This window comes from Zonotrichia leucophrys, chromosome 1, assembly GCF_028769735.1.
Source record: "Zonotrichia leucophrys gambelii isolate GWCS_2022_RI chromosome 1, RI_Zleu_2.0, whole genome shotgun sequence".
Taxonomy (NCBI): domain Eukaryota; kingdom Metazoa; phylum Chordata; class Aves; order Passeriformes; family Passerellidae; genus Zonotrichia; species Zonotrichia leucophrys.
In genome coordinates, this window is record NC_088169.1 from 92594605 (window position 1) to 92620271 (window position 25667).

At 47.4% G+C, this 25667-nt stretch overlaps 1 protein-coding gene across 2 annotated transcripts in view; it reads left to right on the forward strand.

Annotated features, from left to right (window-relative positions):
• VANGL1 (VANGL planar cell polarity protein 1) overlaps positions 1-25667 on the forward strand; it is a 46297-nt gene that overhangs the window by 12956 nt on the left and 7674 nt on the right. Inside the window, exons 4-7 of one of the 2 annotated variants that reach the window (XM_064722411.1) lie at positions 323-930; positions 20732-20865; positions 23783-23821; positions 24120-24252. In XM_064722411.1, coding sequence (XP_064578481.1) covers positions 323-930; positions 20732-20865; positions 23783-23821; positions 24120-24252 — 914 coding nt within the window. The remainder of the gene's footprint in view (positions 1-322; positions 931-20731; positions 20866-23782; positions 23822-24119; positions 24253-25667) is intronic. The other variant, XM_064722405.1, reaches the window with a different exon arrangement.

The window sequence follows — 25667 nt, forward strand, 5'->3', positions numbered from 1 at the left end:
ATGTAACTCGTTAAACGTGCTGGAAGAAGAACCTCTAGGGATACAGTGAGTGGCACAGCAAGCAGAGCTACCTGCTCTGCAGTTATGGGCTTTTAGCACCTAATGTTTATAGTCACTGGTTTGGACAAGTTGCTGTTGTTCCCAAACCTTTACTAATTGTCAGGGTTGATTATTCTCTACGTTTAAGGTGTTGATTTTGCTGTATATTTTTTCTGGAACTTAAGACTGTCATAGCAATCTTTCCAGGCAAGAAAAACAGAGCATCTGGAAGGAGTAGCCTGATTGTTTCAGTGTTATTTCTATTTATCTCTCCCTCCTTCAGGATGACAACTGGGGTGAGACCACGACGGCAATCACAGGCACCTCTGAGCACAGTATTTCCCAGGAGGACATTGCCCGGATCAGTAAGGATCTGGAAGACAGCGTTGGGTTGGACTGCAAACGTTACCTGGGCTTAACAGTGGCAGCTGTTCTCGGACTCCTAGTCTTCCTTACCCCCATTGCCTTCATTCTGTTACCCCAGATCCTGTGGCGAGATGATCTGGAGCCGTGTGGCACTGTGTGTGAGGGACTGTTCATCTCTGTGGCGTTCAAACTCCTCATTCTCCTGATCGGGACCTGGGCTCTTTTCTTCCGCCAGCCCAAGGCAGACCTACCCAGGGTGTTTGTGTTCCGGGCCCTTCTGCTGGTCCTCATCTTCCTCTTTGTGTTCTCCTACTGGCTCTTCTACGGCGTTCGCATCTTGGACTCGAAGGACACCAACTACCAAGGGATAGTGCAGTACGCCGTGTCCCTGGTGGATGCCCTGCTCTTCATCCACTACCTGGCCATCGTGCTGCTGGAGCTGCGGCAGCTGCAGCCCATGTTCACCGTCAAGGTGGTGCGCTCCACGGACGGAGAGTCGCGATACTACAGCTTGGGACACCTCAGGTGGGTGCACGCCCTTGGGGTCTGCGGGTGCAGATAAGTGTGGCTCAGCTGCTGCGTTTGAGTCTGTGTCGTTGCTGGTTCCTGAATCTTCCCCCAGAATTCCAGAGTCCCTCTGAAGTTACCAAACTGAATCTCTCTGCCTCCTCTCTGAGTGTGGGAGAGGCTGTATCTGCCTCGGAGGAGTCCTGTGCATTTCAGTAAATCAGAAAAGCTGATGTCATAACTTTGGGATGGTCAATAGCCTGATGAGGTCTTTAGGATCCTTGTCTGGGCTTTTTTCCTTCTCTCCTTACTGGAGAGCTCTCCTTGTGTAGTTGGGGCTGCCTTGTGCATTTTGATTGTAGGGGCCAGCCACTGCTTGGAGAGCTGCCCTTCAGGCTGTGCAGAGCATTACTGCTCAGAGAGCCCTGACAGCAGGCCAGGCCATGTGGCAGGAGCTGAAGGTTTTATGGCACGATGCTCTTTTTGCCATTAGGTATGGATCAGTTTGCTGGGTTGGATGTACCTGGGAGTGTTTGGGAGCCATAGGTATGACACAAACATGCTGCTTCCACCCTCCTGCTGGCATTAGTGCTTCCCTCAGCAATGGTACAAAAAAGGACAGGTGTCTGAATTGCCTTAGTTCCTGTGTCCTGCAAAGCTCTCCAGAAATCCCTTAGTTCCTGTGTCCTGTGAAGCTGGCAGCTGAGCTCTGGAGATGATTCCCCAGGCTGAATGTGCACTTAAACATCTGTTCAGTTTATCCTGTCCAGACCCCAATGGCATGTGTATCTGTGGCAGATGAAGAGATTAGCATCTGCTGGTTTAAGTGGATGTAGGAGCAGTCTCCTGCAGCCATTAGCTTAGCAGTGGAATTGCTTTGAAGCAGATTTAGTGGCTGAAGCTGAAGTCAGGGAGTTTGCTCCTGGGTAAAGAAGAACTTGAGGCCTGTTGGGTGACGTAGGTCTGGACTCTGCTTTGTTTTCCTTCTCTATAAAATATGAAGGTGAGAGCCCTTGGAAGTGCACCAATTGACTTAATTAAATGTCTCTTTCAGATTTCAAAAATCTGTTGGTTTTCTTGTGAAATCATTTTTTTTGAGCTTAATTGCTCTGTGGTCAGTGATCCAGCATAACCTATATGATGAGAGAGATGGAAAGATGACTACCAAGGTTTCCCTGTGCTACAATACTGTACTGTGCCTTGTGGTGTGATAAGGCAGTTCAATCATAAGTGAATTCAGCAGAGAAAGTTTGGTATGTGTCTGTATTTACCCATATGTACACACACAGCAGATTTGGTATGAGAGAGTTTGCTTGGTGGTAGATTGTTGGTTTGTGCTCAGAGAAATGGAGATCCTACACCTGCCAAAGTCTGCATGTCTAAAACTTGCCATTGGAGGAAAGAATTTGCTTGAGAATCAAGGCCTGAATATTTAAAAGTGCATGTGTTAGAAGCAGTGTTTTCTCCCAGCTCTTTCTTTGCAGCAGGGTTTTGAAATGTATTGGGTGATGCTAAGGCAGTAAAGAGTTGTAAAACTTAGGATAAAATCTGAGATGTATGAAAACTTGTGACTTCTTGTTTGTTGGCAAGCTGATTTCAGTTTTGTTTGGTACATTGAATGCAGGCTGTGCAGCACGTGGATGCTCCAGTGTCTTGTGTTACAGAAGAGACTCATCAAGCGTGTCTGATAGTGCTAAACTAGTGTTGCTTTTTCCTTTGTTTGACAGATGAGCATAATGTGTACTGACATGTGTTTTGAAAGCTGTGTGTCTTTCCATATTTACTGCTACAAAGGTAAAGCTGTAGGTTTGATCAGGGGCCAGGTGTCTCCCAGCTAAGGAAGAGTTTGTCCTCTCTGTGTGTTACTTGTGTGTAAGAGCTTCTGATCTCCAAAAAGAGTGTGGCTCCAATGTGACAAACTGTGTAAAAAGTGAATATAGATAATATCTCCTTCAGCTTCTAAGGGCCTAGGATTGTGAGATGTTTGTGAAAAATGAAAAAAAAAAAGAGAACTTGATCATCTTCATGGCATAATTTTCCAGAGTTTTCATTAAGGTCTTGTCATGCTTGTTGATGAAATGTAGGTCGGGTTCACAAGGTGCTGCCTTCTGCCCCTGATTCTCTGGCTGAGGTGTGAGGCTGGAGTGGGAGGTTGGTTGATGGCAGAATGTGAAGGCATGCAAGGACAGTGTGGATTTTGGGAAGGCTGGAGCAGCAGCCTTGTGGGTGTGCTGGGGAGGTGTTCTAACTGTGCTGCAGTAGGCATGTACCACTGGCTGCTGCCTTTGGATTCCTTTTGCCACCATGCATGCTTGCCTCATCCTAACACTTTTAAAGGGGTCTTGGAGAGGTTTTGAGCTGCCACCTGGAAGGAAGCAGCTTGCTTTTACAGATATAGCAATCTGACTGTCTCCTGAAATCAAAACCTTTGGTCTCTTTATTATCTCAGATATCTTAAAAGTTTTGATGACAAACAATCCATGGAGTCTATCTTTCTCTGCAGTCTAGTGTGCTCTGGAGAAACGTGGTGAGAAGGGACTTGAGACATCTTAGATTGTTCAGTGTTGCTTCTTGGAGTGGTTCTGGATGTTTTTATTCACAGCAAAATTGTTGATATCACCCTTTTTAATCCAAGATAGAATCTTTCCAATTCTAGGTCTTTTCTGGTGAGGCAAAGGGAGCTGCTATGTAAGTATGAGAGCAGCTTGTTTTCTGGGGGAGAAGGGAAGAAAACAATAGCTCAGCTGCCCTTCTGGCTAGCTATGTTTTTGCAAGGCAGGGTACAGACAGGATTTTCCACCCTCCTTGGCTGCAGATGCAGTAAAGAAGCTGGAAGTGCTGAGTTAGGTATTCCACTCCACCCCTGAGAGCCCTAGGTCCAGGAGGGTAAGCATATTTGGGACTAGTTCCCCAAATTCATATTATAATCAGCCTATTAATAGGCTGTCTTGGTCCCACCCCCAGCACTTTGGCTTTAACTTTTCTTCTGGGAGACTTGACTGCCAAAACGAACGTTCCCTTTGGCGTTGATTCAGGAGCTTGGAGGGGGGAGGTAAAAATTAAAGAGGAGTCTTGATGAGTGTGGTGCCAAGTCTCAGCTCACTGACTGCTCTGCTGCTCCTGGTAGGAAGGGTTGCCACTCTGGGAAAATGCTTTCTGGTGGTGTGTGTGGATAAAGAGCAGGGAGCATCAGAGATGCAGGAAAGGTCAAGCCTAGGAAAATGCAAGAGGTTGGGTGGGAATGGTGCTGAGACTCTGAAAGCAACAACAAAGGGAAACAAAGGTGGGGGAGCACAACAGTAGATAACTTCTCAGTTGAAAGGCCAATACTTTTTCAAGTGGAGGCTAGGAATTGCAGCTTTGGTTTTTGCCTATAAATTGGGATGCTGATGACACTTGTCATCCAGCCTTGGGTGCTGTCTTTATGGCTCAGAAACTGTGCAGGAAGAATCTTGCTGGAGAAACCCCTCCTTTCCTGTAGTTAGGGTGCTAACCATATTGCCTTCCTATCCAGTGAATGCTCTTTCCCACCCTAGAGCTTTGCTAGTCTAGACAGCTCAAGAAAATTAATGTCTTGTAATACACGTGGTAATTACTGATCTTTCATATAGACTGGATGTTGGGCTGCACTGTAGTTAGTTTGGGTTTTCTGACGCTAGAAATGTTTGAGAATGGGTCCTTCTCCTCTCTTTTGCTCATCCTTGCAGCAGGTATGTGAGGAGCAGGGCTGTGATAGTTCATCTTGTGTTGGGCTGTTTAAAGGAGCTGGAGTTTCAGTCTTCTTTTCTGTCTGTGGTGGTTTTCCCCAGCTGGCAGGTAAGTACCACACAGCCCCTCACTCACACCTCGCTCTGTAGGATCGGGGTGAGAGTCAGCAAAAAGGTAAAATCTGTGGGTTAAAAACAGTTGAATATTTTAATTAATGTATAATATAATACTAATTATAATGACATTGATAATAGTTACTGTAATGAGGCGGGGGGGGGAGGGAACTAAAACCTGAGGAATGCAAGTGATACTCAATACAGTTTCTCTCCACCCACTGACTGATGCCCAGCCTGTTCCCAGGCAGCGATTGGTGGCTCCTGGCCAGCTGTCCTCACCTCAGTTGATACACCCAGCATGATGGTCTGTGGTATGGAATATCCCCTTGGCCAGTTTGGGCCAGCTGTCCTGGCTGTGCTCCCTCCCAGCTTCTTGTGCAACTGCTCACTGGATGGCAGAGCATGGGAAAATGAAAAGTCCTTGACTCAGAGTAAGCAGTGCTTAGCAACAACCCAAACATCAGTTTACTAGGAAGAAAAGTAATGCAATCCTGGAGAAACCCAGGACACTGTCCTCTCTGGTGTGGCCTTGCCGTTGTGAACCAGGTGGCTAGGAAGCTGACGGGGAAGCCTGTAACATAAGGTTTTGGGTTTTGCAGATAGCTGTGAGCTGGTCAGTGTTCTGTTGTAAACTTGGTACTCAGAAGTAGCAGTTCTGCATGGTAAAAGTGTGCTTGAACATTCCCTGTACCCTTGTTACCCATCTCCATTTGCATGGGTGTTTGCTGAACTGTGGTTTAAAAATTAAATTAAACTGTGGTTTAAAAATAAAGGGAAAAGCTGTTTCCTCAAAACAAGTACCTGTCTCTGAAAACCCAGTACCTTCCCTGCAGGAATTATCCATACCTTACTGAGAGACCTGGTGGCTTGCACACACACACAAGAGAAAGGAGGTGCAGACATGCTCTGTGGAAGGGGATCACATTCAGTCTGTCTCCCAGCTGCTCTGGGTGTTTGTTGGACCTGTTGCTTATAAAGCTGGTCTGTAGGTTGCCAGTATTTACTGATTAATCTGGTGAGTGCTCTCTTGTCAGGCATTCCTTGGTGCCACTGGTACTTTGTTCACTACTGAGGGAGTGTGTGGAAGGCTAAGGAGTGGGAATAGGCTTCTCCATCTTCCAGCCTGCATTTGTAAACCGTGACATCTGATCTTGTTGCTCAAATATACCTCCCCATATCAAGGGTTCTAATGAAGAGCAAGAGGTCAGCATTTGAACTGTACAGTGTCCTCTTGTCTGGAGTTGTGTCAACTCTTATGCTGTTTTAAAATCTTTTTACTCCTCACAAGGAAAGCTTCTATGGAATATAGATACCTTGGTTTCTGTTTCTAGCATGGCTGTAACCATGGGATTAGGCAGTTGGATCTCTTCCCTGAGCAAGAGCTGCTGGAATCTTGCTCCTTTCTGACCAAGGACTGAGCCTACACATACACTTCTGGGATATTCCTGTTTCCAGCAGGGCAGTCAGAAGGGACTGCAGGACAAGCATTGGTGCACCACAGTGCAGTGCTCTCCCTGCCGAGCTAAATCCTGCTGGAGACACTCCAGTCTTTTCCTTCTCCCTGTGTGCATTTTGTTTGGTCTGTGTTCCCAGGGACCTGAGGAATTACACTGACCCTGCTTTCTCCTTGGGGTTCCTTCAACCTCACCATCTTCTGTAGTGGTGCATGCTGATGAAACAGATTCAGCTGATGAGATTTTACCTTGTTCTGTAGCAAAACGTATTATTAACTGTCCTGCTGCTTTGATTGCAGGAACTTGCTGGAACAGCTTGTTACACAGACTTTGCAGACCAGCTCTGTTGCCAGAGCCTCCAGCCTGTGTGAAATTAGCCTTGTTCTTGAATTTGTTTTCCCTGTCCTGAAGTCTGTACAGGGTGTCCTGGTACCCATTTGTGTGATTTTCTCCTGCCCATCACCAAACGGGATGAGCACAAGCATTGATGAGTCTCCCCTCCCAAGAAGTTTTGGGATAGCCGGCTAAATGAGTGTTAATTGCATCTGCAAGTATGAAGCTCCTGGGGAGACTGAGGGGTCTCCTCTAGAGCAGCTTCTTTAGCACCGAGAGGTGTCAGACTTGTGACTCCCCCCAGTCCAGTGTCTCTGCAGCAGTGCTTCACAAAACTGCTTTTACCACCACCTTTTTGCAACTCATCATCTCTGCAACTTCTTGCAGCTCATCTGGGCTGCTTTTCCATGCTCCCAGTTCTGAAAGTGCTGAACTTTGTTCTCAGTGGGCAGCTGAGCATTAGCACCTTTCAAACACCCCATACCATGAAGTAGTCATGGAGTAGGGAAGAAAGCTCTGACTTGTGGATGAACTGTTAATGACCTATGTAGGAAGAGATTTTCAGCCACATTCTTAACCATTTTTAGTCACAGGCCATACTTTCCCCCTCTGCCTGTATCTGCTGCCTCGCCTCTGGAGGATGGTGCTGCAGAGATATGATTGCTCTAGCCAGGAGGGTACGCTTGGAATTGCAGAAGGAAATTTTCCAGTAGCCTCTGGGAAAAAAAAAAAAAGTTGTGTTCCCTGCTGAGTAGGGAGCAGTCTCCTTTGATGTTCCAGATGAGTTATGGGAATGGTTCCTTGTTCTGTTTTACAAGGGTCTGTTTGGTGGTGCAAGGGCTGTGCTGCCCGCAGTGTTCAGCTGGGACTTATGGCATGGGTCACAGCAACACCTCATTAAGAGGCTGCTTGTTTGTGACAGAAGTAAACAGCAAGCTCCAGGTACTCCTCATTAGAGGTTAGGGGAAGTCTAGGATGGACAGTAAGTATTGACAACTGCACAACTTGTCTGGGAGTTTCTGATGTGGTAAAGTCTGTCTCTGAAGCTGTGGAGGGTGTGCTTTTCTGAAAGGAGCATGTTTTCCTAGCCTCTTACCTCTCTGCATACAGTTGCCAGATTTCACATATGGCTTTTCATATGGAACAGCTTCTCATTTTGATAAAGGGGAGAGACCTGGGTGAACTGAAGTGCCCACATCTTTCCAGCCTTCTCTCCTCCCTGCCTTGATCTTGATCCCTGATCACCCCCAGCACCCTCTGTGCACACACCATTGAGTGTGAGCTGACTGCCCCAGACACCAGGCCAGGTACCAGTCTTATCTGTGCTTCTGCAGATGCACCAGCAGCTTGGGCAAGTGGTGCAGGCTGATTGTTATACCCTGGAGCAGTCTTGCATTTTTGGAATACTTAATACTTTAAAAGTTTACGAGCCCACTTGCAGGTGAAGTGCCTGCTGTCAATTATTAACCCACATGGCCAGTACAATGTTACTTGCTCCCTGGTGAGGAGCTGCTCGTCTTTCTCAAAGAGAAGGTGTGGAGGAAATGCCATTGGGTTCATCTGCAGGGATTTCCTTTCTTGTTGGCTTGTCTTTCAAAACCAACACTGCCCAGAAGTCCAAGAACAGTATGCACTCCAGCCTACCCTGTACTTAGGGGGTTTGTTGTGGAATTTGTGTCCCACCGCAGTCCGTGCCCTCTGAAGTGTCTGTGTGTACCACCCACAGAGACAGATGGCCTGCCTAAGCTGCTGAACAAATTCTGTGGCCATGAAGGTACTTTTATCTTCGAATGCTGCAAAAAAAAAAAAAATCCACCCCCTCAACCCTTGACGGTCTGTTTCTTGTGGTGAATGATGAAATACAAACATTCTGCAAAGAAGTGAGCTGTGTGCCCTTTGGGGGAAAAGAGGAGGCTCACGTTTTGCAAAGACAACAAGGAATTGTGAATTTACAGTTCTCATACAGCACAAGTAAAGTCCAATAAATATGGAAGCTAATTCCTGACTCTACCCTGAAGAAAAAGGAAAAGTTAGCAGGGAGCTCTGTGGTAGTAATAGAATTAAAAAAAAAATTTATATATTCATGGCTATAAAATTGAGAGCACTATTTTCACTTGTAACTTGATTGCCCCTCCAGTACAAGCTTAAATGAACTTCAGTGCTTAAATTTCTTTTGTTCAGTGTAGGTCAAGTGGGGACATCAGCTGACAATGTGGGGAGAGCTATTCTCTGGCTGACAGGAAAACAGATTCCTGGCACAGCAGTAAGGACCTTGGCTGTGGTTTGGAGCTTCAGGCTGCTGACTCTGGCTTGTGTTCCTCTAGTCCTGGTGGAAGGTTATCTGCATCCTTGCTGGGGCTGGATTTTTTCTCTCAGCTTGGAGCTGCAGGTCATGTCCCTGTGGCCCCAGTGTTGTTTGTAGGGTTGCTGAGTGCTGGTTATAAAATCAGGTGGCCCTTGCTTGTGCAAAGCGTGCTGGGGTGGAGCTTTGATGGATGCTGTGTGGTGGAGGGATGCTGTGCAGGGCAGACTGGGCTGTGGTCTGAGAGCTGAAACCCCTTTGTGTGCAAAGGTCTGTTAGTGGCTCTAACATGGATGCTGCCTCTTCAGGCCTGTCTGTGTGGCTTGCAGGAGAACAACATTCCCAGGTGTTTTTAGAGGAGCCCTAGAGCAAGTTAAAGCTGCTCTTTTGACTCAAAAGACACCCTCATTCAAGGTCCTGACACGTTAATCCCATCCCTACCTGGGAATGAAAGAAGAGATGGTTCTCTTTCCTGAGAGAGCATCTGACCAGGCAGCTGTAGGATCAAGAGCTGAGCGCTGATGTTTCATGGCTGCAGCATCTAAATGTAAAGTCCTATTACAGCACTGGAGTTTCACTGCCAGTAGAAGCTTTGAACACTTTGTTATTTCCTTGGAATTAAAGCTGTACTTCTTAGCTTTGACTTAAAAGAAACACCCTAAATCAGCAACTAACCCCTTCTCCCACCCTCAAAAAAGCTACTAACAAAAAGCCCCACCCTTAGTTACTTCATCACTATTCATGTAGCTTGCAGAGTTTCTTGGCTAAAGACTGGCCTTATTTGAAGGATGAACAGGCTTTAAATTATCTTGTTTAAATGCAGACTCTTACAAACTTCTTGCCATACCTGCCAGTTCCTGCATATACTTTTTTTCATTTGAAGCTCAGACTAATCAGAGACATAGCGTGTGTGTGCTGGGAGGAGGAGATGCATCACTGTCGTGGATGATACTGGTACCAGGAACTGGAAATGGTAACCCAGGTACCATATGTTCCCAACTTGTCCAGGGTTCCTGGGTGCTTGAGCAGGACACAGGCTGGAAGCTGATGGGTGCCCTGTTGCTCAGGGCTTGGGGGTGTCTGGTATTTTATTCCTTGTGTCTGCACTAAGTGCCTGTCTCAGCCCACCCTTGCATGCAGGGTGATCTCATGATCTTGCTCCTAACTCCTGTGTTCACAAGGTAAAGCACACCTTGGTATTGTTCTGTCCCCCTGACGTGTTTGAAACTCCCTAAATCCTAAATACAATCTCAAGTGTGTAGAAACTTTTGAAAGAGGTTACACCTCCCTCAGAAATACTCAGTATATCCCTCAATTACATAAATGTTTGATCATAGCTCTGCATCACTTCTTAAGCTAATGCTGCTGCACAAAAAAATCCTGTCAACAGCCTGATCCTTCCTCACCCCTCCCAAAGAAATATTGTCTAGTTGCACAGCAATGCACTGGTGGAATTGGGGAACTGGTAATTGATATCTCTGTTGTCCATGTAGCTTCGCAGTTTGTGTGTGTATTTTTCTGCTTGGGTTATTTTGCTCAGCCTAATTTCTGCAGTCTTCTTAACCACCCTTGTGGTGTTTAATGGTTGTAAAGGCTTGTGGTGGCAGAGGAAAGGTTTAGTGGAGCTGAGGGAAAGATGCAGGATAGAATTCTCTCATGGCTGCAGACTGACATTCAACTTATCATTGACCACAACCTCCAGGTCCCTTTCTGTGGCACTGCTGTCCAGCACCTCATTCCCCAGTCTGTCTGTACATCCAGAATTGCCCCATCCCACGTGCAGAATCTGTCACTTTCCCTTGTGGAACTTCACATTGGTTGGTAGCTGCCCAGCCCTGTAATTTGCCCAGATCTCTCTGCAGGGCCTAACTGCCTTCAAGGGCATCAGCTGTTCCTCCCAGTTTTGTATCATCTGCAGAACTGCTTAGTATCCCTTCCATAAATGTCCAAGGCACTTAGGAAGATGTTGAAGATCATGGGGCTGAGGATGGAGCCCTGTAACCCCACTAGTGACAGGTCTCCAGTCTGGTGTCACCCCATTGACTGTAACCCTTTGTGCCTGACCCAGTTGCTCACCTATCCCATTATGTGTTTATCCAGCTGAATGCTGGACATCTTGTCCAGTGGGATCCTGTGAGAGACAATCTCAAAGCTTTACTGAAGTCCAAAAAGATGACACCAACTGGCTTCCCTTGATCAACTAGCTGGGCTACCTTGTCATGAAAGGAAATGAAGTTTGATAAGCAGGACTCTCCTCTCATGAAGCTGTGCTGGCTGTGAGTGGTGACTGTGTTGTCATCACACTTTCAGTTTTTTTTCAATACCTCATGGAATAATCTTCTCCCTCACCTTACCGGGCACTGAAGTGACGCTGAGTGGCCTGTAGTATCTGGGATCTTCCTTCCTGCCTTTCTTGAAAATTAGGGGAGTGACTGCTCAAAAATCCTCAGGAGAGGCTTTGCAATGACTTCAGCCAGCTCTTTGAGGAGTATTGCATGAAACCCATCAGGCCCCATAGATTCCTGCAGTCTGTGGGAGCCCTTCTTGGTGGGGCACAGCTCTGTCTGCAGGTTTGCTCCTCTGCTGAGCCTTGGGGAAAGGAGAGTCTCCGAGTCCTTGCTTCTCCTCCCCAGTCCATCTGACCTACAGGAGACCAGCCTTGGGCCAAGCATGAGGGATTGGTCTGGAGCACCTCAGGTCATGTCCTTGAAGATTCAGAGCTGGACATGGTGCACAAATGGATGGCAGCTTACTTCTGTGGATTTGGTTTGTAGTCATATCTCCAGCTGTGAGACTGGACTTTGTAAATTATTATCTTGGGTCATGCAGGTCTCCTTCCACAGGGCTCATTGGCCTCAATAATCTGCTCAGCTATGCAAATGTTAGCTGTGAGACTGGCTTCAGCAGTGTCCCTGACTCTCTCAAATTGGTCATGGGTCTGTGTCGAATTGGGTGTGGACAAGTGGATCCCTTTGGACTCCTGGCAGCTGGATGCAACACCTACAGTGCCTGAGGAAGCCAGCTTCTCCCTTCTTTGTCAACACCCGTGTATTTCTGAGGTGCCTGTGTCTACCATGCTGTGCAGGTTTGTGGGAAAGCTCAGCAGCATTTCTTCCCATCACCTTTTCGCTGAAGTTGTCCCCTTTGTGTTCTTCTCTCACTGCTTTCCTTCCCAAGCTGCCCATTTGCTCAATAGATGAAGAAAGCCTTTCACAGTTTTGGCTCTACTTTAGCGTGAGCAGACAATTGCTGGTGGTTTGTTTGTGGTTTTTTTCTCACGAATAAGCAGGATAGTACTCTCATTAGCTCCTGGAGGATACCCTCACCACCTGGCAAAACCATATCATGGAGACAAATGTTTGGTGTGCTAGCAGCACTCTTGGAAAACCCCTTTCCAAGCTCTAGCTCCTGGATGCAGTAGCTGCTGCTCTCCAGGTCCAGTTAAACTGCTAGTGGCTCCTGAGGGTGCTGGGTGGGGCTTGAGGTGTGGATGTCTGGCCAGGTGTTGTTTTGGTTCGCTGCAGGTGTCTGGGACATGGCAGATACATGGCAGGGCACGGGCAAATCCTTTGCCTCTCAAGTTTCTTGTCTGTGTTGCAGCAGACCCTGGAGCAATGAGATGCTGGTGGCAAGTGTTCTCTTTCTGTTTGATGAGAAGGTGGTGCCTTCTCCTGTTTGAAGGTGTTGCATGGCATCAAAGGGAAGTGGGTGTCTAGTTTGAGAGCTGTTGGGGCATCTGCATGTGGTTATTTGGTGTCTGAGGAGCTGGCTGAAATGCAGCCCAAGCTGTGAGTGCCTGAAAGCTGCTGTTGTGCCCTGGCTAATCCATGAACTGTACCATTTGGGTTTAGTGGTTCTGCTAGGTATCTGCATGGTAAGTGCTTGACAACACCTCCCCACACATGCTGCTCCCCTTGGAGAGGTGGTCTTGGCTTAAGAGGATGTGGGCAGTTTGCTTTGGAGCCTGCTCTCCTGGCATCTGGGTTCCTCAGCTTTCTGAGGGAGAAGTTTGTTGCACCACATCTTCAGGCTTTCACAAGCTGCTCTTTCAGCTGCAGCTCCTGAGGCTGCTCTTGTACACTCACCCATCCCCGTGGACGGGCTGAGGCAACTGGGGCCACGTGAATTTGCCACATGTTAAACTCCCTTTGCCATTCTGTGGGGGACTGGAAGGCAACCTTTCCACTTACCTAGGCTGCAATAAAGCTTCCTAGAATTATGTGCAGATTAAATCTTGTTTTTTTTTCCAAAGAGAGTCCTCTGCCTTGCATAGGAAGGTGCTTTTCTGGTGCTCCAGAACCTCCATTGTTTATAAAACTCAGGTTAGACTTTTACAGCTTGTTTCATTTTCTGTCTGTTGAATATGGTGTTGGAGGTAGCAAGTGTCTTTATGATCTTTGTGTCCCTTGAAACTGCCTACCATGAAACGAGATGTTCACAGTGTTACTGAGGGAGAGAAGTGTGGTGCTGTCACAGCATCTCACCTCAACACAGGGATTGTTCTTTCCTGGCAAGTCATATTATTGGACCTTTTGGACCACTCCTTGAGTGAGAGGACTGTGCCTTCTTCCTCTTCTCCTCCTCACTACATTTTACCAATAGTTTTCTGGGTTTTTCCTAGGCTATTATACTAGCTGCCATCTTCAGATGTTGGAAGTGGAAGGAAGGGCAGTGCAGCTGTTGGGAAAGCATTCATCAAGTTTTGAGGTTCTACCAATAAAGGTGACTGGGGAAAACATTCAGGCAGTGTGCTGGTACCCTGAAGACCAGTTAACTTCCTGAGGTGAAAGGATTGGAAGTTTCTCAGAAGGAGAACTGCAGTGGGAGCATGCCATTGGGTTTGCTGGGGTTTTATAGCTGCTGGCTAAAACTTTGTGCTCTGTACTTCTGTAGCAGCATCTTTTTAGTGCTGGCCTGGGAGTGCCTTTATAGGATTCCTCAGGAAGGCTTAAGTAAGTAGCCTGTTTGGTTTGTATGAGGTAAAGGAGTTATTTCCCTCCAGCCCCCAAGTTTGATCATACCCTCCTGTAAAATCCTGGGTTTTAAAAATACTCAGTTTCCCTTCAAAATAAAAACATTCAAATGTAACAGCAGAGTTAGTAGTAGACTTGCAGAGATCCTTATCTTTTTCACCTGTACTGGAGCGTTTTGACTAGGCTGCTTTTGGGGTTTGGGGAAAACAAACTAAAAACCCAACCTGAAAATGAATTCTACTCCTCTCTCTCTCTCATTCAGAAAATTTCTATGTTGAAATCCCTTCTACATCAGCAGTGAACTATTGTACTGCTCAGCTGGTGTGTTGATTCTGATTTTTGTCTTGCAAAAGATGAAACTTAAAATGTCTGTTGGAGAGCAATGTGTCTTGGACCGCACCGGGCAGAAAAGGGGAGATCTGTGGTTAGAAACTCAGCTGGTGCTTTCCTTAAATTTACAGCAGCCATGTGTTGTTCAGATGGATTGGATCAGCCATGTGTTGGATATAGATGGGGACACACTTTAAATTCCTGTCCTTTTCCTTCCATGTAGTTAAAAAAGGCTGTGAGGGGAGAGAAAAGATGGAGATGGGTCACTGCAAAACTGGGGCAAACCTTGTGTGTGTTTGGGTTCCATATTAAGGGGGATGGATGTTCGCTTCCTTGGGGGCAGCAGGCTGACAACCTGCTACTATGATGAGGTTTTCTTCCCTTCCCTGATAAAGGTTTGACCTTGCAAATTCTTTTCCCTGTCTCACCAAATGCCAGAAGTTGGGTATCTAAAACAAACCTGCTGTCCTGGTTGCCTGATGCCTGTTCCAGGGAGGGCAAGGATTGTGCTTGCCTGCCTTAGCCAAGTGGAGATCTCAGTTGTGGTTGTCTGACAGGAAAATGTGGTTTTCCTATTCCTAGGAGCTGCAGTCCTGTTCTCTTGACTATACCAAACTGAAATGCTCTTGTAGTTATGACGATCAAAAGGCATTTTTCTGCTCTGCTTGTTTGGCCCCAGCTGCTGGAGAAGTTCTTGTCTTGGCATCTCTGCTGAGATCTGATTCAGGCTCTGTTTACTGGAGGGGACAAAACTGTAGCCAAGGCATTTGTGCTTCTGCCAGCACTGCAAAGTGCTTCTGCATAACTTTGATTTTCTTGGGACCCCTGCTCCAAGGTGTTGCTTGGGAAGGACAGAGAGTACCAAATCCCTTGCATCTTGCCAGCTCATGGCCCCTGGTGTGGGTCACCTATCTGGGCAGCCTGTGCTGGCCTCACCTGTAGCTATGACAGGCAGAGCAGGGAGGCAAGTCTGTATTGAGGATGGTGGCAATCCCTTCTGTAATCATCTTCAACTGGGATGTTGGTGTGCGAAGCATTTTGACTTCAATTGTCTGTTTCCAGTTTTATTTCTCACTCTGTTGACTTTGCTCTGGGAAAACAGTCCAAGAGGGTGAAGGGTCAGGAACTTGAGCCCTAGCTCTGTGCTCTGGCAAAAGTGTATGAGAAAGAAAAAAAAAAAAGGAGTTTTCTGGGAGGGAGATGGGGTTGTCCTGCAAGGGAAGGCGGAGCAGTGCTCTGAGCTTGTTGGGTGTGAGCGGACAGCACTGCTACGGAGTACCAAGTGCTGTGGATGGGCAGTGCCCCGGGAGAGCTCAGTATCTCGTGCAGTAGGCAAGCTCGATGCAGTTGTAGGCTGGAGACATCTGGTAAGGCAAAGCTGGCTCTCCTTTGTAAGGCTGTGTTGTGGAATCCTTTCTCAGCTTTTCTTTGCGGTGCTCAACTTCCCAATTGGCTGTGGCAGATGTTTAATGTGCCCAAAGACCTTGGCCTGTTTTGATACTGTGCCTGTTTTGAGGAATGTTAAAAAAATATTGTTTGGAGGAGAGGAGTCTGTGCTGGGAACCATTTGATTAAATAACCCCAGGCTTCCTCAGCCCTCAATTAGCACAGCAGTCATCAAACCTCTGACTGTCCCTGTGTATTTTAGGTGTGTGTGGCTCACTCTAAACCCTGATGCTGCAAGATCTGCATCCATAGCAAGAATGCTCTGGTAGAACAGCTCAGCTCATTCTGGATGTGTACGCAGATCTATTGCAAAAGAGTGGGGCACTCCTCTGCCCTCAATGATTCTCAGTGTCTCCTGTTGTTTGGTATAGTACCATGAAAGGCTACATTTCTAGCTTAGCAGGAAAGCACAAAACAGCTAAAACCATGTGAGTGGCAGGTGCATAGAGGCATGGCTTCAGTTTTTAATCTTTTTTCCTCTCCTTATTTTTTATTTTCACCAACTCTTTCCCACCGCTTCATAAAACTCAAACCCATTTTCCTAGAAACCACCAGCGTCCAAAGCCAGTATTTTGATGATATAAACAGGTTTCTTTCCTTGTGCTTTGCTTCAGTATAGTATTGGATTGTTTTCCTAGAAATCTACTAAGAAAAGCCAATTTCAGTGTTGGTGTAGTTGTGTCACAGAAGGCAAACACTAAGTGGCCTCTGATGTGCAACTACAAATATTCAAATCTTTTGTAGCAGCAAGTACTCAGGCAAAACTGCTTAGAGAGAAAAAAATACCTTTGTGTCACATAGTCCCCTCCTCCACTTCCTTGGATGCTCTGTAAAAGTTAATTCATTACTGTTAGTAAGGGGCTCTGCATTTCTCTGCTGCCAAACGCCGCTGGGATACCGTGTGCTTGTGCTGGGCCTGCCTGTTTGCTTTCCCTCCTGGCAGCATGCTGTGACACGGCCTTCTCCAGGGCAGTGAAACTAATCACGAGAAACAAGCAACCCTCCAACTGCACAAAACGCAGAGCCCCAGAGCCTCACTGACACTGCCTGCCAGGAAAACTCTGTTTCCAGTCGGCTGCTGGGTCGTGCAAAAGGTTTTCCTCTTGTGCCATAAGCTTTGAATCTGAAGTATTCCATGGAAACGCTTTTTGTGTCCTGATTTTTGTACTCTGCCCATGGCGGGGGTGGGGTTAGAACTAGATGATCTTGAAGGTCCCTTCCAACCCAAGCCTTTCTGTGATGATTTCTGTGTTTCTGTGATATGCTTTCCCTGCGTTCTGGTAGTTTGCTACAATGCTGAAATATGCTGTGCTGCCAGACCCTCTCGATGGGACGTGAGAACAATCCTCACTCTGACCTCTTTCATACGGGCGATTAAATATCGAAACTTTCTGTTTGTTCTCTTCCTGCCCCTCCCCATTCTTTCCAAGCGCGGAACAAAAGGGAAGCCCCGGCGCGGCCGGCTGAAGCGCGGGTGAATGAATGCAGTGACCGACATGGTGCTGAACTCCTCCCGAGGCGGCGGGCGAGCAAGCCGCCTCTCCAGACGAGGCCTCCAGGATGGCTGCCAGCTCCCATTCCCGCCGGAGCGGCCGTGTGGGCGGGGAGGCGGCTTCCTGCGGCCGCTCCACCTTGCTCACAGGGCAGCGGAGGGTCTGCCCTGCTTGGGGAGCCCCAAGAGCCTGGATTGCTCTTGGAGGCAGCAGATTTCCTTGCAAGGTGCTTGCTGTGCTGCTCTGGCTTCTCTGGGCGCTGCCGTGCCCGTGGTTGCCCTCCTGCTGGCGTGGTGCTGCACCAGAGCCCTGCTGTGCTGGGGTGGGCACAGGTGTCGGAATTCGGGACATCCCTCTGGCTGTCCTGGACTGCCAAGACCCCTGCCAGGGGGCTCAGAGACCCTGGCACAGAGCCCAAGACACTTGTGGTTTTGATTATGACCCATGGAGCAAATTACCAACCTTAGAGGAAGATCTGCAAGCCACAACGGTTTAAGCAGAATGATAGTGAATTTATCACGGGGTGAAAAACAGATTTTTGGGGTTTTTAGAATGGGGGTTCAAGAGGCAAGATGGAGGAATCGTGGCATGTCCAGCCTTTCTCCTTCTTCTTCCTCTTCTTGGCCTCCATCTTCTGCTGTGATGTTGGCACTTTTAGATTGGTTTAGAGTAGAAGCTCTCTGTCTAACATAGGTAGTAGATATTGGAAAGTAATTGTAAATAATGTACACGTAGTATTTAGTATAAAAAGATAACTGCCCTGGGGGCAGGCAGAGTGCCTCTGACTGTCTTGCTGAGCAGACCTCAGCTGGACAGGAGAAAAAATTTTATGGATAAGAAACAATAAACAATCTTGAGACCGAGAACTGAAGAGCTCCAACTCCTCCTTCAACCACCAGGCTGGGAAAAGAGACTTTCTAACGTATCTCAGGGTCACTCTGACCAGCTGAAGTCCCGAGATACAGGTTCTTGTGGCTTTGCAGCACCATGTGGGGCAGGGCTGGCTGTCCTGCGCCGGCCAGGGTGAGGCTTCCCCTTGATGTGGGGGAAGAGGTTGAGCAACACAGCCCAGGAGGTTCTGATTCAGACTTTTCCTTGCTCTTGCAAATCATTGTGGCCCTTTTAATTTACTTGTCGGCAGCTTCTAATTATTTTTTTTTCCTGTAACAGAATTGGAAGAGTTGTAGTTGTAGCTGTCTTCCTAACCTGCCACGCTTAGGATGGACTACACGGGAGACAGAAATGGGCTGGTAGAAATTCAGGAAACTGATGTTTATTACATTTCTCTTCCAGAAAACAGCCTCCTCTGTGTGACTGGGCTATCTCATGTGTGGGATTGAGCCTCTACTGGATTTGCATCAGCAACGAATACCTGGGATTTAATTTTCAGAACAATAATCATTGCTTGCTGCAATGTAAAAGCTTTGTTATGTTTGGATTTTGACTGCACGTGCCAATGAATTGGTGGGGAGGGTTATTTAATGAGGGGATGGGAAGGGATGTTGGGTGGGGTTAGCTGGCATCCTGATGATAATGCTGTCGGTGGGGTCCAGGGAAAATGTGTATGTATAAAAATAAATGATTCTCTGCTGTGAGGCATTGTGTTTTGTCCTAATAGAGCAAGTTGGTCAGTGAAGCTCCAAAACATTTCCCACTGGTGGGATGGAAGTTCCAGCGCTGTTTGAAATGAATACAGTGTATTAACAGAGAACAACTCTTGTTCATTTTTGTCTTCCTGTTTTGAGTTGGTGTTTTGTGATGAAACTCTGTGGAGTTTTATCTTCCTGGGAAGCGGAGACGGAAAAACTTGATCATGGTTTGAATGCAGTCAGAAGGGGGAATATGTGCTTCTGCCACATTATTACTTTTATGAAATTTTGTTTATAGGCTGCAGCAAATTCAGCTGTAGAAATCAGAACTTCGCAGAATTAAAACTGCTTTCACCTGTTCTGTGTCAGCATCTATGTGTGTCTGGCAGTGGGTCAGTCTGTACTTCTTTATCAAAGGAAGATTGTTTCCTTCGTTAACTAGTGGCCCTTTATCACAAATCAGTAGCTGAGTGCATTAGTGGAGTTGCTTTTACCAAATGTAAGCTGAGGAAATATGAAGGAGTGGCACCTGAAAGGTAAAGCTTCTTTAATACATTCTAGCTGGATCCTTCCAAACAATCCTAAGGATGGAATTTGCTTCAAAAGCTAAATTCATCATCTCAAAGGTACACAGCAAGTGAATGATTATGTACCATAATACTGACTGATGAAGCTACTCAGTGAACAGGTCTGGGTTTGTTCTTCTTTCTCAGAATCTCTTGAATGGGCCAGCATCTGTGCCTAATTCACTGATCAGTGGGAGTGTGGCAGCTGTAGAGTGAGGATGGCGGGATGAGTATGTGTGTTTAAATTACTTGGGTGTGATGCAGAAGTTTAATATTAGCACAAGGAGCAGAAAAATGTAAATTGCTCCTCCGGGAGCACACACGGAATCTGTGGCAGTGCAGAGCATTGAATTTAGGGCTTAATTTGTTAATGTCTTATTTTCCCACGTTACCATTCTTGTAATGATTTCTTCCTGTAACATGTGTGAGAGTACCTTTTTTGCTTTCCTTCGGAGAGGCTTTGTTGGTGAGTGTGACCTCTCCAATTAACTGGCAACAAATGTGTTGGCAGTTACACTTCAGTTTTGAGCGCACAAAAATTACTTTCAGTGCGGTCCTTGGCAAACTCCCTTTGGCTGAATGGGTGATCCTGGTGATTTGCCGAGAGTGCCGGTGCCACGCTGAGGCACAGAGCCAGAGCAGCATGGAGAGAGCTGTGTCCTGTGTTCCTGCATCCTTAAACACCAGAGCCCGGGCTTGTTTTGAAGTGCTGCCCTGTTTGTTGGTAACAGTGCCTACAGACATCTCTCTCCGATGTCAAAATGATCGCAAAGCAAGATACCTCTGGGATGAGCCTTTCCTGCTGCTGGCGCGTGTGTTTGTTTTTCTCCCCTGTGTCGTCATTTTATGTGGAGGCATCCCTTCAAAGGGATGGAGGGAGTGTCACTGCTCCTCACGCTGTCCCTAGCCAGGGATTTAACAAGGAATACTGAGTAATCCCGTCTCTGGCAGCCGTGCTCCTCCGGCAGTGATCTTATCTTGCTGTGAAAGCTCGAGAGATCGCACTCTTGTCGGTGCTGGGATGGAGGAGGTCCGGGAGCTGCGAGGTGCGGCTGGAGGTGACTCACAGGGAAAAGCATCCAGCCGGAGCTGGTCCCTCCATCCAGGCTGGCCAGCTGCAGCAAAACCCCTGTGGTGTTGTGTCTTCAGCCTGAGCAAGGGCTCTGCAGCTCGGGGGTTGTACTGAGCTCTTGTTCTGTCATTTCCCGTGCTGCAGGCAGCCTAGTGCTTCACTTTATGTGCTGCCCTTGTTTAGGGATTTCCTGACATCCTCCCATTGAGCTGAGGGCAGAGATACTTATCTTGCATCTCAAATGAAATTTCGGGTCCTAAAGAGAGTAATTAATATTCTGTGTATTGCACGGTCCTGTAGGTATGACAGCTCTGTTCCATGCAATATCACTATTCTCCCTTCCTTTTTTTTTTTTTTTTTTAATATTTTATGGAAACAAGAGAGCTTATTTCTATCTGAGGGATTTTATCTTACTTTGTTTTTTCTTCTTTCCCCAGCATCCAACGAGCTGCACTGGTGGTTCTGGAAAATTACTACCGAGATTTCACAGTCTACAACCCAGCCTTGTTAACAGCCTCCAAATCCCGAGCAGCCAAGCACATGGCTGGCCTGAAAGTCTACAATGTTGATGGTAGGTGAGGTAAAATGTGATCTCTGAGACTGAGTGGGACGGGGAAGGGCTGGATTTGCTTTATGCTTTGTTATGCATGCATTCTCACCTTTTTGCTTTGCCAAGTCCTTGTCTCTTGCTGGAAATCTTCCTAGCAGTGCTGAGTTTGCCAGTTCCAGATGACTTTACAGATGTGTTTAGCCCACAATAAGGCTTTTGTCTTTGCCAGGTGAAATGGTCAGGTTTTGGGTCGGGTTTAATTGTCATGTGGCTTGACACTTTTCAGCGCCACTGCTTGTTTCAAGTAGCCTCTGCTTTTTGTCACCCTTGGGTCGTCTCTTTAGTTGTGATAGGACAATAAACACAGCTTTTAACTTAATGAGTTCCCCAGTCGTTGACTGTGCTGCTTTCACATGCAGCCTTCAGGAAGGTGAAGGAGCCGCGGTATAAGCAGTAGTTGCTGATGAAAGCGATGCTCATCAGCCGCAGCCTCAGCACTAAATGAGCCTGGCTCACCCGTGGCCATGGAAATTCAAACGCAGATAACGATCCCCATTGAGCTTTGCCTGCTCTACAAACCGTTTTCAAGCTTTGGGGCTTTAGAAAATGGGATGGATGGGTGGATATGTGGATGCTCTAAGCAGTGAAAACTGGACTTAATAATTTGACACTCTTAAACCCTATCGGTGAAAGCCATGCTTTTTAAGCAGGGTGTGCCCAGCAGCCTTTATACAGGTGCACATTCCTTTGGAGGAGTCAGGGTTGAGTAGCAAAGCTTTTATGGTGAAGGATGGCTGAAGTCGTGTGACAATATGGGGTAAAGGCACGTCCTGCCCTTGAATTTGTTAGCATTGAAAGGCTTTGAGAGCTGGGAAGAGGAGACTGAAGGGACTTACCTGGGCAAGGTGGCTCTGTGTGCATGGTATGGAGACTGAAATGTGAAGAATATCTGTCATATTGAAAAACATGAGACATGGTTCTTTTGCTTTTAGCAAAGTTTCAGTACCTTATGGGTATGGAATATTTTGTTTTCATTTTCCTTTTTGATTTGTTTGGATTTTTTTCATTTTTGGTGAGTTTCAAAGACCTTATCCTAAAGGCTTCTCCAACCTCACGCAGCACTCCTGGGTCCATAACATTAATTGGAGGTTTAGATCCTTGCAGTGAGATATTCCCATCCTGCCAGAGGAAGGGGAAGGACAGGTTGCCCATCATGTGTCCTTTGCTGCCTGGAGTGCTGCCCTGGTTGTGTTGGAGAGGGGAAGGAATCAGACGTGCAAACAGAAATGCTGTGTTTTTCTAGAGGTGCAGTCATTCATTCCAGCTGCTTGCTCTCAGTGAGGCCTGCTGTAGGGAGGGTGAGGGCCTTCTGATGCCCTGGGTGTCTGCACGCTATTGAGACCCCACAGCCTGCCTGGCTGGCTGCAGGGTGTGCCATTCTGGGCTGGCTGGTCTTCTCCTGCACTGCAGTATCTCTTCAGGAGTTGGTGTGCTCTCTTTTCCTGCAGCTCCTGCTGGGACAGGCTCAGAGGAAGGCTGTCAGTCTGGTAGAGTGAGAGGCTCAGAAGCTGCTAGGTCATGAGGCTTTGTTAGAAGAGAAGGAACCAGAAGCAAGCTGCAGATGTGGCTGGCAGCCTTTCCAAGTGTCAAGCTTGTGAGCCTGTCAGGGCCTGGAAACTCCTGCCTTCCCTTCTGGGGCAGTACTGGTTGCCTGGGCTGTTCTGTTTGCAATGCTGCTGCCTTTGTGGACATGGAAATCTCAGGCTTAGAAGCATGTCCTTAAGAAGATTCCATCCATCTTACAAAGCAGAGTGTAGTCCTGGCTGCAGCTTATACCCTGGCAGCCTGACAGTCTCTTATACCCTTCTTGTAAAGAGACAGTAATGCTATTAAGGCAGCCTAATTTGTTGACAGCTTTTGTATTTGATACTGCAGCAGCCAGGTAAGAAAAACATATTGCTGTAATCTCTCTTATGCAGAGTGGGGAGGTTCACCTTCAAAACCAGGATTTTCATTGCCAGGTATAGTAAATAAGGCAAATTACAGATGTAACCCAAATTTGGGAGCTAGTGTCTCCCTTGAGTCATATCCTCCATTTCAGGGCTGTCAAACAAAGTTTGAAATGTTTAGACTCTTAAGAAGCTATTTGTGCTTGTTCTTCCCACTGCTGAGTTTCAGGCTTCTGTCTTGGAATCTGGTTTGGGCTTTTTAGGAAAAAAATTAAAAAGAGTTGCCCTTGCTTGAGCAGAATAATTTTGAGCGTGTCTGTGCAATTGATTTGCCTTAACCACTGCCAGCCGGGGATGTGGGCCACAGCAGTTTGGCACAAATCAGCTCTTGGTGGCTTGGAGTTAGTCCTAAACTACCACTTAGCTTTGGGTAGACCCACCTCTGCCCTCTGTCTGGAAAGAAGAGCTTGTAAACTCGTTTGGGACAACCTTTTTCTTCTCCCTACCTGAAAAGCCAGAGCTGAGGGCTTCATGGGAGAGTTGAAGAAGCTACTACTATATTTTAAGGTCACTAGTTAAGGTCTTGTGGTAGACAGCTCTGTGGACTGACTGGGTGTTACAGAGCAGATTGCAGCTTCCCTGTTCCTGTGGCTCTGTAGGATCTGTTAACAGCAGCAGAAGCTCTGAGGGCAGGTGCTGCTCAGAGTGCCATGAGAAGCCACTACACATATAAACCCCATCTTACCCTGTTGTGGGACTGCTGCTCTGCCAGCATCTGCCCTTCTGGGAAACCCTATGCTTTGCCTGAAGGTGACCCTGCTGTCCCTTGCATCCTGTTTCCCCTTCTTGTGAATAACTGTCTGGAGTTTGGCTTTCATTTATTCATCTCCATGTCTCATTATATTCTTGTGTTTGTCTCTCTCCTCTTTCCAACTTCTCACTTTTTGTGCTCTCACACTGTCTTGATGCTGAAATGTGATATGCTCCAGCTGCCCTTGCCTTCAAACTGAAAGCATATATAATGGGGGGTAAGTTTGCATCCTTGGCATGCTCACCTCACTCTGCCTTTGTGTATATTGTGTGAGACCCTCCATCCCAACTAACTTCCCTTGTCCAAGTGCCAGAACGCCCTCTCCAAGCCTGTGCTGCCTTGCAGGGATTCTGCCGGAGCTCCTGAGGACCGGGGAAGGGTTTGTAGCGTTGGCTGGGCAGGCTGGAGCCCCAGAGCACAGCGACAGCTGCCCTGGGGTGCTGGTGTGTCCCAGCCCCAGCCCTGTGGCACTGACACCTCCTTTGTCTCCTGTGTGCCCGTCCTTGTCCCCACAGGCCCGGGTAACAACGCGTCGGGGCAGTCGCGGGCCATGATCGCGGCGGCCGCGCGGCGCAGGGACTCCAGCCACAACGAGCTCTACTACGAGGAGGCCGACCACGAGCGCCGCGTCAGGAAACGCCGCGCCAGGTAAGGCACCTGCCCCTGCTGCTGCTCTGGGGCTGGGCCACGGGGGTGCCCCCAGCCCAGCATGGGGGGCTGGCTGGGAATCCGTCACAGGGAGGGAGCTTGTGACACACACATGCATGAGGGAGGGTGGCAGCTTGCAGCTGGAATTATAGGAAGAACGGGCATGCAGCTGAGCTCAGGTATACAAGGTGGATAAGCTAATGCAGTGTCTTGGGTTTGGGCGCGCCCAGTGCTTGACAAGTTTGTAGTTACTTGCTGGAGGAAATCCCATTATTTTTGCTCATGCCCAAGTTTTCAGCTGAAGTAGTGCAGGGACAGGATCAGTGGAGTGCTTGGTGTTGCCTTTTCATAGGTGAGGAGAATATTTGTGTTTTGAGGCGGAAAGACTTGACCACAAGCAGTTACATTTTATTTCGAAACATAGGTATGTCTTCTGCCAGTCATGCTTAGGCTGCTTTGTTGAGGTGATCTGAGACAGTGCCCCTGTTTGCTCAGGAGCCTAATTGCAGTCTGTAGTTAGCATGCCTAACAGCTTGAGGCAAGTTGCTTATGGGCAGGCTTGCAACTGAGCTGTGTTTGGAAGGAATGTGTCATAACTGGAAGGAGCTGACTTGTTCTGATTTCTCTTTTGGCAGTTTGTTCCACTAGGAAAGTGGTGGCACTGCGTCCCCTCCTTGCCTGCTTCAATCTGACCTGTGCTCTATAGCCTCTGTCTTTTAGGCCCTCTTCCAGCCTCAGAGCAATAGGAAGTTTTAAACTTGCCCTTCTGTGAAGTGTAGCATCCTAACTTGGGCACATCTCCTGTGCTTGCTGAGCTTGGTTAGAGCAACTGCTTAGTCAGAGGGGAAACCATCAGTCACTAGATAAGGCCAGATGTTTCAGGCCAGGAGTTTAAAACTGATTTCCACTTCCCCCATGTCAAATTAAACAAAATGGACAAAGGTCAGGACTTCTCGTGCTGTTCCTCATGTACAGCCTGAATGCAGTATGCTGTACCTCTGCTTGTGGTGAGGCAGCTGCCCCTGGCTTTAAGATGCTTTGGATTTTGAGATCATTGTGGACAGTCATTGGTGGCTTGAGAGGAAATTAAGTATAAAACAAGTCCTGTCTGAAGGGGCCGAAGAGTTCTGTTGGGTGGCTCTTCCATTATTGTTTTTTCCTCACTAGCTGCAGTGTAGCCCCTCACTTGCAAGTTAGCCCAAAGGAATGAGTGTCATAAGACACCTGTTCCCCTTTTATGGTGTGGGCTTTGTGTTTGCTCACCTGTGCTAACACAGGAGTGGTTTGCAGAGGATGCCTTAAGCTACAGTGTTAGGAGTGAAGATGGAGGAGTGTTTTCACCCTTGCTGTTCAGTGGAGGGATGCAGGGCAGTCCAGCTGTGCCCAGCTGGTGGAAATGAGAGCAGACTGCACTT